Consider the following 16,252-nt stretch of genomic DNA (forward strand, 5'->3'; position numbering starts at 1 on the left):
ATATATATATATATATATATATATATATATATATATATATATATATAGTATCATTTAAGCAATGAACATGAATTTGGATAGACTTCAAGAGATAATAGTGGATAGAAGGATCTGGAGTCCATGGGGTCATGAAGACTTGGACACCACTGAAGAACTGAACAACAATAAGAAAAAAAGTTTTGATGATTATTACTTTGTAACATAGTTCAATATTTTATACTGCTAGGCTCCCTTCCTTCTCACTTTTTCCATGGAGAATCTAGATCCTTGATCTTATTCCCTTCTCAATCAGAAAGAGGCACCACCCCTAATCTTCACTCTCTATCTACTGATTGGTTTCTTCAGACTATAAACATGTAGGTTATAAATAAGTCTCCACCATCATTAAAAAACAACAACAAAACTTTTACTCTGCCCTTATATCCCCTTAAGCTAGCATCCTATGTCCCTTATTCCTTTCTCATCCAAATGCCTAGAAAAAGCTGTCTACAATTGTAGCTTCCACCTTCTCTCTTCTCTCCCTCAATTCTATGCAATCTGCTCTGGCAATATTACTCAACTGAAACCACTTTCTCCAAAGTTATAAGTGATCTCTTAATCTCCAGATCTATGGTCTTTTCTCAGATCTCTCTCAAATTCCATGAACCATCCCCTCTTCCTGATTATTATTTCTTTTGGGGACATTAGTCTTTCCTGCTTCTCTTATCTTAACTTTCTCAGTGTCCTCATCAATATCATTCCATACAGATGACAGGTATTTGCAAAGACTGTCATCAGCTCTCTCATTTTCTCTCTACATTCTTTTTTTAGTGACTTTATTACATCCCATTAGTTTAATTATTTTTAGGCTGGTGACTCTCAGATCTATATATTCAACCCCAGCTTCTGAGTTCTAGTCCCACGTCACCAATTTCCTGGAGATATCTCATACTTAACATGTCCAAACTAGAATTTAACTATTTCCCTAAACTTACTCCTCTTCCAAACTTTCCTTTCAAGTCTCCCAAGTTTGTAACCTTGACATTATCTCTGACTCCTCACTCTTCCTCAACCCAATACATCCCGTCAGTCTCCATATCTTTCAATATCTATCTTTACAACATCTTTCATATCTGTTGCATTTTCTGTGTTGACACAGGCACTATCTTAATTTCAGGTTCTCATCACCTGGACTATTCCAACAGCATCTTAATTAGCTTCTACCTCAAGTTTATCCTAGCTCCAATGCTCCCTCCATATTAGCCAAAGTAATTTTTAAATAGAGATCTGATCATGCTACTCTGCTACTCAAATTTCTTTTGAATAAAATCTAAACTCTGACTTTCAAAGTCCTTTACAACTTTGTCCTTTCTAGCCTCATTCTGATGGCTGCACTCTATAGTCTGAGCCAAATTGGGCTTTGTTCCTCACAAATCTCACTCTGTCTTCTAATTCTATTCCTTTTCTCTTGTCATCTATGGTACCTGACATGTAATTCCTTCTCACTTCCACATTACAGAAGTCCTCACTTACTTCAAGAAACAATTCAAGCACCACCTTCTGCCCAAAGAATTTCCTGACCTCAATATCCAACTACAAATGTCCTTTCTCCTTAATTATGCTACAAAATATTTATTTTGTATTTATGCTGTATATATTTATGTAATTATCTATAGGCATTACCAAAGCTAAAGATCTCAATGGGATCATAGGCTCAATATCTTGGAAACCGTAGCTCTTCTCAGCCACTAGAAGCCCTAGGATAAAGATAAGGAATAGCTCATGGGATTTAGGTTTGAAGGTATGAGTACTGGCAAAACAAAAAAAAAACATTAAAACTGAAACCCAAACCAAAAAACAACCCAAACAGAAGAGGAGTTGAGGCATAGGGGCAGCATAACAAGGAGAGAAACAGGAATTGTAATGGAGAGGGACAAAAAGATAGACGCACAATGGGTGAAGAGGGAAGCAAAAGTTAAAGAAAAGGAACAATATATCTGAGTGAAGAATTCCAGAGAAAAGCTAAGAGGGTTAAGGTTTTCTTAAATGAGAAATGCAAAGAACTCCATTACTAGATTGGAAAATATCAGTTTATATCCCAGGGCTTCATGTAATATGTGTCATCTTTCCAGCAGGCAGACTGTACTGAAGAAATCCAAATGACATGCCTGAGTAGTAGTAGACTTTTCTCTTAGCTGCATCTTCTTTCTTTTCCTCTCTCTCCTCCCTCCTTCAGTTTAAAAACCATCCTATTGGTTGTAACCATCCTAGCATTCCACTGCTAATAAGAGTTTTTAAGTCTGGTTCTCTTTTTATAAATGAGTTTGTTCTAATTGTATGTAGGCATGATGACATCATAGGATGTATGCAGCAATGGCTCTGAGAGGCTTTGTATTTCATTGATTATAGTCACCAGGACTATGCAATTTTGGCTTAGGAAGTTAAAAGATCTCCCAGAATACCCTAATTTAGTTTATCCATATTGAAGTAACTAGTTTATGAATGATCTTATAATTCTCCCAAACAAAATCTTAATATTTGAGCTTTCTAATGGCACTGTCATTCAAAATATTTGCTTCAGTGATATTCCCAGCTTTGGCTGTACCTGTGGGGTATTACACAAGTATATACAAAATAAATGAGAAACTCTGGTATTCCCCTTCTTGCCTATCATTTGCCTATCATCCTAAACTTTTTTACTTTCTTTAAGACTTCTAATCCCTTCACCCTCAGTACTTTTTTCAGACCATAACCCATGTTCTGACTTTTCTTCCTCTCCAATCTATAACCAATGGTTTGGCATTTCAATTCTGCTCTGCCTGGTCTTGAATAACTTGCTCCCTTATCCTATTGCTACTTTTCTTATGACAAACCTAAGTCCTGAATCACTCCCACCATCTGCAGATATGGGATACGCTTCTTTTCTACATCAAATCACTAACTACTGAATGCTGCTGGAGGAAGACTTCCAATCATGCTGACTGGGTACATTACAAATTCATGTTATTCAACCTCAACGGGGCATTCACTACAAGTTTGCCCTTTTATTTTTCCCTGATTGATTCCCTATCTCACTCCCCATGGAAACTATTCTTTGGAAACAAATATCTTCCTTTGTAAGGTACCCCACACCTCCCTCTACCACTACTCCTTTATTTAAGGATTTTTCTTTTACTTTACTGACAAAATTGATACCATTTTGGTACCTACTGGTACCAGTAGGAAGGTAAGCTTCCTATTCTCCATTCAACCTCTTCCTATTATTTTCCACCCTCTCCTCCTTTTCTCCAGTCTCTGACAAAAAGGTGGCCCTTTGCTTTGTCAAGGCCAATTGCTCAATGTGTACTTGATGTTATCTTCCCATCTTCTCCAGAAGATTGCATCCTCAGTTATCCCATATTTCTCTCAAATTTTCAGCCTCTATTAATTGGTTCCTCCCCTTCTACCTTCAAATATCCCCATTTCCTTCATCCTTAAAAAAATTTACTAGACCCTTCCATTCCCTCAACCTATTGTCATCTATCTTTCTTGGTCCATCATCTTGGGGAAAAAAAAGCTGTCTATACTTGCTACCTCTACTTCCTCTCCTCTCACTCATTCTTCAACCCTTTATAATTTGATTTCCAACTTCATTACTCAACTAAAATTTTTCTCTCCAGTTAACAATTATCTTTTGCCAAATGTCTGAATCCTTGATCCATCTGATACTTTCTCCTTCTCTTCTCTGGGTTTTCATGACACTACTTGGTTCATCTCTTACCTGACTTCTTGCTCTCAATCTGCTTTGTGATCAGATCAATTCGTGCCTCAATATAATAATAATAGGAGAAGAAGGTGAAAATGTAAAATTTTGGTCAGGAATAAGGAATGAGAGAGTTCAAATACATGTAGTCTATATAGAAGCCTGATATCATATATTTTGAATACTCTATTTAAAAGAAGAATCAGACATTACTAGACATGGGAAGCACCAAACATTACAAAAATTAAAATTCATTACATTCTATTAGGCAGTAAATGACTTGTTACCTTCATGGGAATCAATCCTGAATCAGTTTTCTAAGTACAGTTAGACAACAACTAATTTGAGCAAAAATTAAAACAAATACAAAGCTAAAGCAGAGAATAAAATTGAGAAAAAGATATAGTGTGCAATTAAAACAATTTAAGCTATACTTAAACAACTTACTGATGCTGTGAAACTGGGACATAGAGAAACAAAAGAATATTAATGTTAATTATAACAATTTTAAAATTAGTTTTACTAATAAATCAGTTATCATACAAAGAAAACAAAGAGCTTAAAAATCTCCCTATTCATCAAACACGAGACTAGACAAACAGAGAAGAATGACAGCCAAGGGGAAAACCAGTGAAGAAGATAAATTTATTAGTGAAATTTTAAAAGGCAAGATAGCATAAGATTGCTATAAACAAAAAATAGAATTAGTAAATAGTAAAACTAGTTAAAAGAAAACTTAAAATCCGCCCAACTAAGTAAACTTATCCCAAGTGAATTTTTCACCTGAAACTAGAAGGATAAGCAAAAAAGACAAATGATCAGTAAAGATTTCTATAATAAATTATTTTTTTTGCTTTTTTAGAGGGGAAAGGTGGGGCAGTTGGGGTTAAATGACTTGCCCAAGGTCACAAAGCTAGTTTTTTGTGGTAAGTGTCTCAGGTCAAATTTGAACTCAGGTCCTCCTGACTCCAGGGCTGGTTCTTTATTCACTGCACCACCTAGTCACCCCTTTTTAATAAATTCTTATCACCATCAAAATCAATGGAGCCACTTGAACTCCAATGCAGTCCTAGAGAGCAAAGAGAAGAGAAGCAGCTAGATAAAATCAAGTGTACACAGAGGAAGCCCATGATGACAAAATTGTGAGTGCATTGAAGGATCAGTTCTCAAAGTATCTGAAAGAAGATCCAAAGATGGGGTTAAACAAAAGACCTTATTAATACAAAAATAAGGGACTGGAGAGAACAATTTACATGCAGTGAAGGCATCCTTGATGAGGGTATTAGTAGGGAACAGAGAATAGTACTAACCACATGATGACACAACTCACTGAGAGAGATAGAGAATGACAAATCATGCTGTTTAATGGTTGTTGATTATAAAACTGAATTGATTCAGTATCAATCAGTCAAAAAGTATTAAGTGCCTACTATGTGCCTGCAATAGGACTGGAATTTAAAGATCCCCCTGTATTGGCTTGGTTTTTGGTTTGATTGTGTTAAAACCCAGAGCTTGTGAATCCCACTTGTGGGATGGACTTGTTGACATGAAAAGAGAGGGCTGAACTGGGAGGAGCTGGTGACGTAAATTTAGAGAGACACAAGAAAAGAGAGAGGCAGAAGAACTTTTTGGAAGCAGCATCTTGGAGGCAGAGAGAGACTGAGAGGCTTGCTGAGGGCCACTTTGAATAGCCCAGGACTTTTGAGAGCTGCCACCCAGAGCTGCCAAGGACTGAGGAGACATGGCTGTTATGCTGGTACTTTGTCTGTCTGTTTTGATGTTGTTTTGCCAGATTTGTTCACTGGTGAAAGACAGTCCTGTTGCTGCAGAGGTTTGGAACCTTGCTGTTGGTTCAGAGCTCTTGAGACTGTTCTGCAGACAGAGAGTGAATACTGTCCACTGGTGAAGGACAGTGCTGTTGTTGCAGGGGTCTGGGAACCTTTCTGTTGGTTCAGAAGCCCTGAAGAAGGATTTTCTTGTTGTATGTTTACAGAAATCCTGGAAGAGGGTTTTGCTAATGTTTTCAGGGGTCCTAGGACTGTTCTGCAGACAGAGGATGAATTAATGAAGAGACTGGCAATGTATCTTGTGGCCTTGCTAAGCTTTGTCTCCCCAGGAACAAAGATTGCTGAGAACTTGCCTCAGTGTCAAGATGAAGAAAAGACCTCTCTTTGGGTATTAAATGCTGTGCTTAAGCTTGTTGTAACTCTGGGGTAGATTCAATTGTGATCCAGGGGTGGGGAACTTTTGACTTTTTTGTGCTCTGTGATTAAACAAATGAATGTATTTTACTTATGATTGGAAACTAATCTCCATTTGAGAAGAGGGGCTTTGTGATGGACTAAATGAATGTACAGCTTAGGGGTGGAGTAGTATTTAGAAGAGGGACTTTGTGATTGATTAAATGAATGTAATATCCAGGGGTGGGGTAGTACTTGGAGATTATTGAATTACACATGGTAAATGCTATATTTTGAATTATGCTATATTTTGATTCTGTCTGTTCTTAATTTGTCACTGAATAAAATGGAGAGCACTTATGCTGGTATTTTGAACCTTGGGAAGTTGCCTTTGCTTTGAACAAAGATATGTATATGTGTTTATATGTGTGTGTTTTCATATCATGCACACATATTTATATATAAAAGTGGGATGGGTTACCTTTGGGAAATTATAAGTGTTTTATATTTTTATACTAATTTTTAATACTAATATTCTTCTGCAATTTTATATTGTTTTACAAGAAAACACACTACCATCTCTGACTGAAAATGAGCATCATCCTGAGGGCAATGGAAAAGTGCACAGTGGGTATTATAGTTGTAATATATTATAAATAAGGCATAATAAATAAGGAAACAGATGTTTGTTAAGTAGCAAAGTTAAGTGGCAATTACCATTGTACAGCCTGTTGCTACCATGTAAAAATTAAACAAGAAAGGCCTGCAGCATGTATGCCCTCTTCTGGTGAACTTATGGAAGTACCTGAATAAGATTCATACAGGAAGGGCAGACCCAGAGGGGTTGTGATCTATATTTTTGAGGGAAATACCCCTAGGTAGTCACAAATTCATTTGCTGGAGTGTAATGAAATGCTAGAAAGAACCGTGGGAAAAATTCAATAGATATAAAGTATGTCTATAAACATACATATACAATCTTCTACTAAAATGTAAGTTCCTTGAGGACAAGATCTTTTTTTGTTTTTGACACCTAAAAGCATTGTATTATCTCTCAACTACACAAGAACCAGGGAGTGACCTGACAACAAAGGGGGACAAGCTTGGGCCCAAGGTGCACACAAGGTAGGGGAGCTCTGTAAAAGGTGGCCCTGTTCTAGGCCATGTTGTCTACCCCAGGAATTCTGAGGTGCTTGGTGAGCAGTTCACATAGCTGCTTAATGTACTCCTTGTTTTGGGGCCCACCGATCTTGCCTATGCTGTGTGGGCTGCAGAGGGCACACGGAGCTCCCACTATCCCAGAGAGCTCTCCCAGAGAGCTCCCAAAGACCATCAGCTGGTCTGCTGAGATTTGTACCATGATGTACTGGACTGGATTGCCAGTGGCCTTGGCCAACAGCATCCTGAGCTCCTTCAGCACAGAGTCAGGCACTGTGTGGCATGTTGGTCTGCACCACAAATATCAATCAGCATGTTGGCAGTGGCTTCTGCGGGTGGTGGCCCAGGATGAAGGGTTGGGGGTGGCTGGGCTAAGCTGATTATTTCTATCTTTTTGAATTTGCATTCCTAGGGCTTAGTAGAGGAACTGGCATATAATAAGTGCGTAATATGTGTTTTTTTTTTTTCCATTCACTCATTGTGAGTGCAATTACATTTCAGATAATTAGTAGTAGATCTTCCATTTATTTTTCTGGCTAAATAGGACTAGTCCTAGTTAAAATGATATAAATTATATAGTAGACTCTTCTATAGTTCTAACTTTCCTTTTCTGTGCCTTCAGTCCTTTTTCTCCCCAGTCCCCTTTCACTCCCCTCCTTCCCTAAAGTTGCTTTATGTTGTAATGTTCTTTTTCTTTTTTCATACCTGCTTTCTGAAAAGGATTTTAAAATAATATTCATACAGAAGAGATAAATGATCAATAAAGTTTATTCTATTACCTTTCACAATGATGTTTGCATTTCACAGAAGATAAATATACATAAATGAATTGCTAATTGTGGAATTGTGTGGGAGAGGTAGTTTTGGGATATGGCATTCTTTTCTCATACTTTGAAATCACGTAATTTAGGTAGCAACTTATTTATATAAGAATGCTATGTGATTTGATCTTAAATAGTTATGCATACTGAACTGCTAAGTTTATGTTGTTAGGTACTAATAAAAAAATTGATATCTAAGTGCCTTATGGTGGTATAGTTGATTGCTTAAAGTTTTAAATATTTATATATAATTTTTATATATTTATATAATATTTTTATATTAAATATTTATAATGACTCAACATCTTTTAATATTGTACTCTATTTTTCCATAATAAATGCACTCATATTTATTTGTAAGTACTTTGTTACCTAAAAGAGTAAACAAAACTTACTGTCAAGAGTTGTTTTTCCACCTCATCATGAACAAGATCAATGCCCATCCTTTTCTCTCTGTGAAATAAACATTCTTGAGCTACCTATAAATATAAAAGGAACCATTGAAGACTATTATTAACTATTCCAATATAATAAATGAATAGCAGTCATTTTACTTTAATTTTTTAACACCCCATTCCAGTCTATAGAAACTATCAGGATTAATTTTTCAGTTATATTTTAGTTATATTAGTCCTGACAGATTTCTAATCAATATGATGAAAACCCTCCCCCCCCACACACACACACTACCCAATTAACTTGGTGAGATTAGAAGGTATGGACCATTGCTGGAAGGATACTTTCCATAGAAGCAGACATGAGCCTTAGCACCCTGTCTTACTTAGCACTGTGGCTGCAAAATGATTGTTGACTAAGTCAAAGAAGAAAAAAAGCTCTAGCCAAAAGTGGCCATCTTTACCTTGATAAAGGTGAGCTGAGATGCCAGCTCTGCCTTTTGTGTTCTATCTCCCTTGTACCTGGAATAAAGTGAAGGAGAGGTGATTTCTTCTCTCCCTGTTGAAAAATGGCAACTGAAAAGGAAAGCTCACAGGGATCTGCTTGTGCTTACTCATGCAACCTGAGTAAGGAGTTTACAGACTTTGAGTTACTGATTGCCTTCTGCCTTCTGTTTCTTTTTTTGAGGACATATCAGAGATTCATTCTGAGTTCAGGTACAAGCCTCCTAAAGGGAGAAGAGGCTCCTCACTGGAAGATCACTCCACAGCTAAGAGACTAAAACCATGAAATAATTTTCATTGCTGAAAATTATTCAGTGGAATAGGCCAAAGGTGAATGGGGAGAACTGGTTTAGTAGTCTCCCCAAAATGTCTTTACTTTCTGGAAATAGTCTAATGGACTATTTGAGTGTTTTATATTTCTGTGTTTGTAGGTTTCTGTGGCTTCTTTGAATCTTACACATTTTCTGTAGAGGGTGAGAGACTCACCCACTCAACAAGGACTCCTATGATCAGTCTTCTTTAGATTCTATAATATGAAATATCTTATGATAAGGTAATTCTATAAAAATTTAGCTACCAATTGAATTGACAGTAACTGACTCTCTGCCCTTCCTATATTAGAAATGAGTCCCTTCACTCTGGGATTGTGTCAGCTTGCCACTGGACTTCTAGAGAGGGGGGAAGGGAGAGATGGAATTTTACTGCATATTCCCTCTCCCAGGTAGAAATAGCAGATACAAGCACAGAGTAGTAAGAATATGACATTGGACCTCGTCTATGGTTGCCTGTTCTCTTTTTAAATATCTTTCTCTATTCTAGACCACCAAAGAACAATTCTGAGAAAAGGATTCCCTTCCTACGAAGTAACCTTATGAGTTTCAGAGGTCAGGAATTTATGAATTGGTGCCAACATCCCCATAAGAGATGTTTCCTGATACTAAACCACTTCTCAGATGAGAAGATGACTGCCAGCAGGATCATTCTGAACCAGCAAAGAATGAAGGACCACATCTAGAGACCTTGAGTGTTACTCTTATCGTAAAGATGTGAAATAAATGTGAGATATCTGTTCAATAATCTTACAAAGTTGGGTGTACCTTCCAGAAAAGTAAAATACATATGATGGGTTTGTTTCATGTCTGAAAAATCAACTTTCATGTTCACTTTTAGGCTTTTTTTTTCCTGATGGAGGAGACAAATAGTTGTGCTATATCTGATAGCTATATTGTATTCTGAGTCTTCTAATGGATCCCTGGTAAGCCTTTTTGGGGATACCACAGATATGAGTCATACTTATTTCAAAGATAAATTTTTCCCTGTAGTTCTATTTCTTAGTTGGGGCATAATAAACAAAAGAGGTGAAAGAATCCTGATACTACCTCTTTACCATTAGGCTACCCTTAGGATGAATCTGGCTCCTGAGCAGATTCCTGATGGAATAGTTGTGAGACATGCCTCAGGTTATAGAGAAAAAAGAAAGAAAGTTTAAGGGGTTTTTTTTTGGGGGGGGGAGGAAGGGGCAAAGTGCAAACAAACCATCATTTTCATTATCAATGAACAATGAATGGCAATACAGTAGGCTGAGTGAAATTGTCTTCCACACCTTGTGGACCCTTAAAATCTCAAAATTGGAAAGTCGGGTGAACTAAATAGTTGGAAAGAAGATATAGTTGATATTGTTGAAAAGAAATATATAATTGATGATTGTTTGGTAATATTTTAGAACATTATTTGGATTTTACCCTATTCAGAAAGAACATTTCAATAACCTGAAATTCAAAACAGAAATATCAGTTGCTAAATACATATTTTAAGAAAGAAACAGATAAGTTAACGATAGTGTTTAAATAAACCAATTTTTTTTCAGAAAAAATATCTAAGACATTGATTTTTAAACTTTTTATCCAGATGATTTGATGTCATGTGGACATGGTTGATTAAATTTTTGGAACAATGAAAAAATATAGATATGAACTAGAGAAAGATCTCAGGTGAGATGTTAGGATAATTTCCTTTATGATGATGGAATGGAATGGGAAATGGAAGTATTTATATAAAGTGCCTAGTACCCAATATATACCAGGTACTGTGCTAAGCACTTTACAAATATTATCTCATTCAATCTTCATGACAATCCTGAGAGGGAGGTGCTATTTTTATCCCATTTTACAGCTGAAAAAAACTAAGACAAACAGAGGGTAAATGCCTTGCTGTAAAATATGATTAAAATTTATTTATAAAATATATGTGCTATCACATATGTTTAGCTGAAGCATTTCAATAACTACAAGAGAGGGTCTACTAGATTATAGTACATAACATAGAGTAAGTTTGACCATAAGATGTAATATTTACCTGAAGAGGTGCTTCTGTTTCAGTCAAAGCTCTCTCCAACCTTCTCTTAACATCTGTAAGAGCATTTGTTTCTCCAATCATCTCATCCAGCTCATGAATGAGTTCTGATTTCCAAAATCCAATATCATTGACTCTTTCTCCTAAGTTTTTGGTGGTATCTGATTGGGTACCTTTTGTTTGTTGATCTTTGTCTTGTATCATCCGAGATGTATCTACTCTTAGTCTTTCTGCATTATGTCTGGAACTTTCAGACTCTTTGTAATTTGTTAGGTTGGATCTGTACCAATCATCTGGTGTATATCTTGTGAAAAGTGCTGTTCTATTAGAAACAAAGGGAAGCATCCTGTTCTCATATAATTCCTCAGCTCCTTTGGATAATGGAGCTAAGGTAGGTGAATAGGAAGCTACTTTATAATATGTGCTTGGCCTCCATGGAAGGCTCAAGCTATGAGTCAAGGAGTAGTGAGGAAATCGATTCTTATAACTTGATGCCATGGTACTGATGGCTGGTAGAAAATTTGGAGGTGCTGGACTAGGATGGGCATATGTTGCCGTTAAGGTGGATCCTAAAAGCTCCATGCTGGAAAAATTGTTACTTAAGTCTGTCCTGTATAAACCAAAACAGAAAGATCGCTTAGGTCACAATAACCTCTGGTTAAAAACTAACATATTTATCTTTATGATGTATGGTAATTCTTATTATTCTTATTATTATTATAGGGGTTATATAAAACTACATATAGGTTAGGAAGCAGTTTTTTTCCTGACAGCTAGATAATTACCTCTACTTTTATCATTTGTAACCAAGTCCCAAATATAAACTTTAAATTTTTAAATACCCCAAGTATGAAAATAACATTTGCTTTCCAGTATCATTAGAAAAAAATTCTATAGAATTAAACATAAGTATATCATATGCTTTTATTTTCTTTTTATTTCTACATCAATAATAACTATGGTTAGGTATTTAAATATGATGTCCAATCCTACAACCTGATAAGAAAAATTCCATTTATTTGTTGAAAGATGAAGACCATAAACAAGATTGAAACCACATTTACAATAACATTCTTGATATGTCTACTTAAAACAAAAGCTATGCAGAATATAGGAAACAAAAGTACTGTACTACCTTTTACTAGTGTCATATTCCTCTAGTCCTTCCCTGATTTGATGATCCTAAATACTTTCTTCAATTTAAGTTTTTTAATGTGTATAGTAATTTTATTTAGTTCTAGAGCTGAAATTTCATATAAAGAACTATCCCAAGTAATCACTTTCCACCAATACAGATCGGCAACTTATCTCTAACTTACAAGCTTAGACAGTTTCTTGGGGTTACAGAGCAGTAAAATGATTTTCCAATGATCACATAGCATGTGTCAGAGGCAGGTTTTAAATATGTCTCCTTGTCTTAGGCAGCCAATACATCCCCTAAGTATACTGCCTTGTTGTTGGCTGGTCATCTCAGTTGTGTCTGATTCTTCATGACCAAATTTGGTGTTTTCTTGGCAAAGATACTGGAGTGGATTGCCATTTCTTTCTCCAACTCATTTCACAGATAAAACTGAGGCAAACAGGGTTAAGTGACTTGCCTAGGGTCACACAGCTAGTAAATGTTTTAGGCATGTTTTAAACTCATGAATATGAGTCTTCCTGGCTCCTAGCTTAGCATTCTCTCCACTGCACTACCAGGCTGCCTCATATGCTTGATTAAGTATGCTCATTTCATTAATTCAATCTAAAACAAGGAGAAATGTCTATAACATCTTTCCTAAAATACTTAAAATCCTTTGTACCTCAGTTTGCTATGAAAAGTAATCACAGACTTTCAACCTGATGCCTACAGAAAGGTTTTCATGGTTCTTCAATTTAATTTTAAAAATAGTAATTAACTCCTTACTATGTGTAAGGCACTATGAGATACAAAGACAAAGACAAACATTTACAACAGTCCTTGACCTCAAGAAACTACAAGACATCTTCTATTTAATAAGTTTTGAATTGTGGCAAAGGCTAAAGTGTCTCTCTGAACTAGTGATTTAATATTGAATCAGACTTTTGGACCAAAGATCCCAAAATCCCAGAGCCTAGGAAAGAACTAGTTCAACTATATTTGAAAAAGAACCCCTGTCTCTGAGGACTGGACATTGTCTTCATTTGAAGAGCTTTATAAATGGAGCTCAATTCCACTTTTGTATGTTTCTAATTGTTACAAAGTTTTCCCTTACCAATCTGCCTGTCTGTAACATTTTTCAAACTCTGTAATCTGGGGTCAACCTGAGATAGAGGCTTAATTCTTCTTTCATATAACAGCCCTTCAAACACCTAAATATCCTCAATTCCTTCAACTTGTGTGTCATGATCTTTAGGCTCTCCAACATCTTAGTTATTCTCCTCTACATGCTCTCCAGTTTACTGACAATTTCCCCATAATGAAGCACTAAGAATTGAAAAATACTCTACATGAAGTCTGACCTGAGTAGAGAACAGTTAACTCCAAACCATGCAGCCTGTACTCTAGTGCAGTGCCTCTTAAACTGTGTGTCATGTAATTGAATACAGGGGTCATGAAAAATTTGGCAATAGTAAATGGCTTCTGAATGCACAACAACCAAAAATTAATTCAAAATCAAATACACAATGAATCTGTGGTGTTTCAGCAGCGCGTGCCTGTGTTGCATTGGAGAACTTTACTGCAGCCTTGGCTCTGAATACACAACATGCACTTTGTGCTGTGCACGACATCTCACCATGCAATGCCAACAAACCCTGCCAGAAATACCTAAGCTTAGATTTGAGACTACTGTATGTTTATGAATTGCATTGTTTTTACTGTACATACAAAATTGTTAAATGAATTTTGGTTTGGCATAAGGACAGAATTTCCAACAATTTCTGAAACTGCCCTAAATATACTTCTGCCTTTTGGTACTACGTATTTATTTAAAGTGGCATTCTCAGCATTGACAACTATAAAATCAAAATATCGCTCAAATCTGAAAAATGTTCAAGGTGCTCTATGTCCTGCAATATCGAATATTCTGCCAAGATTTAATTCTTTATGGAAAAATAAACAAGCATATCCATCTCATTAGCATGCAAATTTGCTTTTGTCTTTAACAAATGGTAAAATTATATGTATACCAAAGAATTGTTTTAAAATAAATTTCTTTATGATTATCGGTAAATATTTGTTTTGTACACCTATTTTATATACCCAGTGTAGTGCAAAAATTTCTCAGGTGAAAAGGGGTCATGAGTGGAAAAAGTTCAAGAAGTTCAAGCTCTAGTAGTCCTTTATTCTTACCTCTTCACAGAAACCTTGAACTCTGACTCTGAAATGCCCTATGCCCTGGGCCTCTCCCTCTCTCCCTTCCCCCCCAGCTCCTCAAGCTCTTTTAGGTGAGATTTCACCTTAACTTTCTGAGAATCACACAAACACACATCTTTCCAGCTCCTTTTCATGCTCCAATTAAAATGTAAACTCCCAAGGGCAGTGACTATCTTGCTTGCTTCTATATATGCCAGGTTCATAGTAGACACCTAATAAATGTTTCTCTCTCCTAGGCCTTTCCTTAGTCCTCAGATTGGTGGTATAGTGGATAGAGAACTGGACCCTGTAGTCAAGAAGACCTGAGTTCAATTATTGCCTCAGATACTTAGTAGCTGTGACACCTGGGGTTGGTCACCTAAACCTCTATTTGCCTCAGTTTCCTCAACTGTAAAACAGAAATAATAATAGCACCTTCCTTCCAGGTTGTTGTGAGAATAAAATTAGATAATATTTGTAAAGTGTTTAACAGGGTGCCTGGCATATAGCAGGTGCTTTAAAAATGCTAGTTTCCTTCCTTATTATATCTCTTAAGATGCTAGCAATCAAAACTGCTTTACTATTTGTGTGCTAAGTAAAAATGGTGTTGACAGAAACCTTGCCTCTTCAGAAAATTATTTGCTTGCTTAAAAGAAAAAAAGTTACATTAACTACTGCTAATCTACTTATTTAAAAAGCTACAAGCATTTAAGGATAAAAATAGAGATAGGCTTGGTCTATGGTGCTAAAACAAATGTGGAAATGACTGCTGAGTTATAAAAAATTACCTGAAATAACCGGATAGGCTATCTCAATATCTTAATTGTCATATAGTAGTGTAGGTCTTCTCTTTGCTTTAGCTGGGAGAGAAATGTAGAAAGAAAGGAAATTGTATTTGAAAAATCAAAATTTATGAATATTTAGCCAGAATTTATGAAAACATTTATGTATTCTCTTATCTGTAAGGGGACTGATGAGAAGTGTAGGGTTTTTTTCTCCCAAGATGGAAGAACTAAAGATCACAGAGAACAGAAACCTGGAACCCAAGCTCCTATCTCCTTTGCAAGGGAAGAACACTGCTAATCTAAATTGAATATAATCATGAGCAGTCTAGAGCCTGGTCTGGCTCTTGACACACTTTAAGGAGTGATCTACTTGGATAGAATTTACTTCAACCCTTCGGGATCTGATTATTTTCCTTTCACTTCCTCCCCACTCCTCTGTCTTACCACTATCTGACAAACTGGCACTGTGTATTCTAGAGAGTTTCCTGTTCCCTTGCATTTTGTTATTTGCTATCTGTACTTTTATAATGGGTTTGTCTCTAGATAAATATAAGATAATTTTATTATATTCTGAGCAAATGTTTGCTGTAAATGAATGGAACACAGTATGGAGAACAAAGAGACCAGAGGTATGGAAAAATGCAATTGGGAAATAATTAACAAAGTAAATAAAAATACAATGAATATTAATAATGTTATGTGGTTTTCTATTTGATTAAGTGGCAGCAAGGATCTTGATGCATGGTTTAGTGGCCCCAGTTTCTATTTGAATTTGGCACCAATGCCTTAGGCTTATACTAATAACACTAGAAGTCATCTATTTTGAGGCCCTCTTCCTTCTCTCCTGTCTGTCTCTGTCTCTTTGTCTGCCTGTGATAGTAATGGAATATAAATATCCCCCTGTATTGGCTTGGTTTTCAAATTGATTGTGTTAAAACCCAGAGCTTGTTAATCCCACCTGTGGAATGGACTTGTTGATGTGAAAAGAGAGTCCTGAACTGGGAGGAGCTGGTGACGTAG

At 36.2% G+C, this 16,252-nt stretch overlaps 1 protein-coding gene across 1 annotated transcript in view; it reads right to left on the reverse strand.

Annotated features, from left to right (window-relative positions):
- TEKT3 (tektin 3) overlaps window positions 1-11,713 on the reverse strand; it is a 60,735-nt gene extending 49,022 nt beyond the window's left edge. Inside the window, exons 1-2 of the mRNA XM_069076009.1 lie at window positions 11,135-11,713; window positions 8,276-8,359 (exon numbers count right to left, since the gene is read on the reverse strand). Coding sequence (XP_068932110.1) covers window positions 8,276-8,359; window positions 11,135-11,713 — 663 coding nt within the window. The remainder of the gene's footprint in view (window positions 1-8,275; window positions 8,360-11,134) is intronic.
- Between the last annotated feature and the right edge of the window lie 4,539 nt (window positions 11,714-16,252).

The sequence above is a fragment of the Petaurus breviceps genome, unplaced genomic scaffold (assembly GCF_028583685.1).
Source record: "Petaurus breviceps papuanus isolate PSGF00001 unplaced genomic scaffold, PetGlider_PUasm1.0 90925, whole genome shotgun sequence".
Lineage (NCBI taxonomy): Eukaryota > Metazoa > Chordata > Mammalia > Diprotodontia > Petauridae > Petaurus > Petaurus breviceps.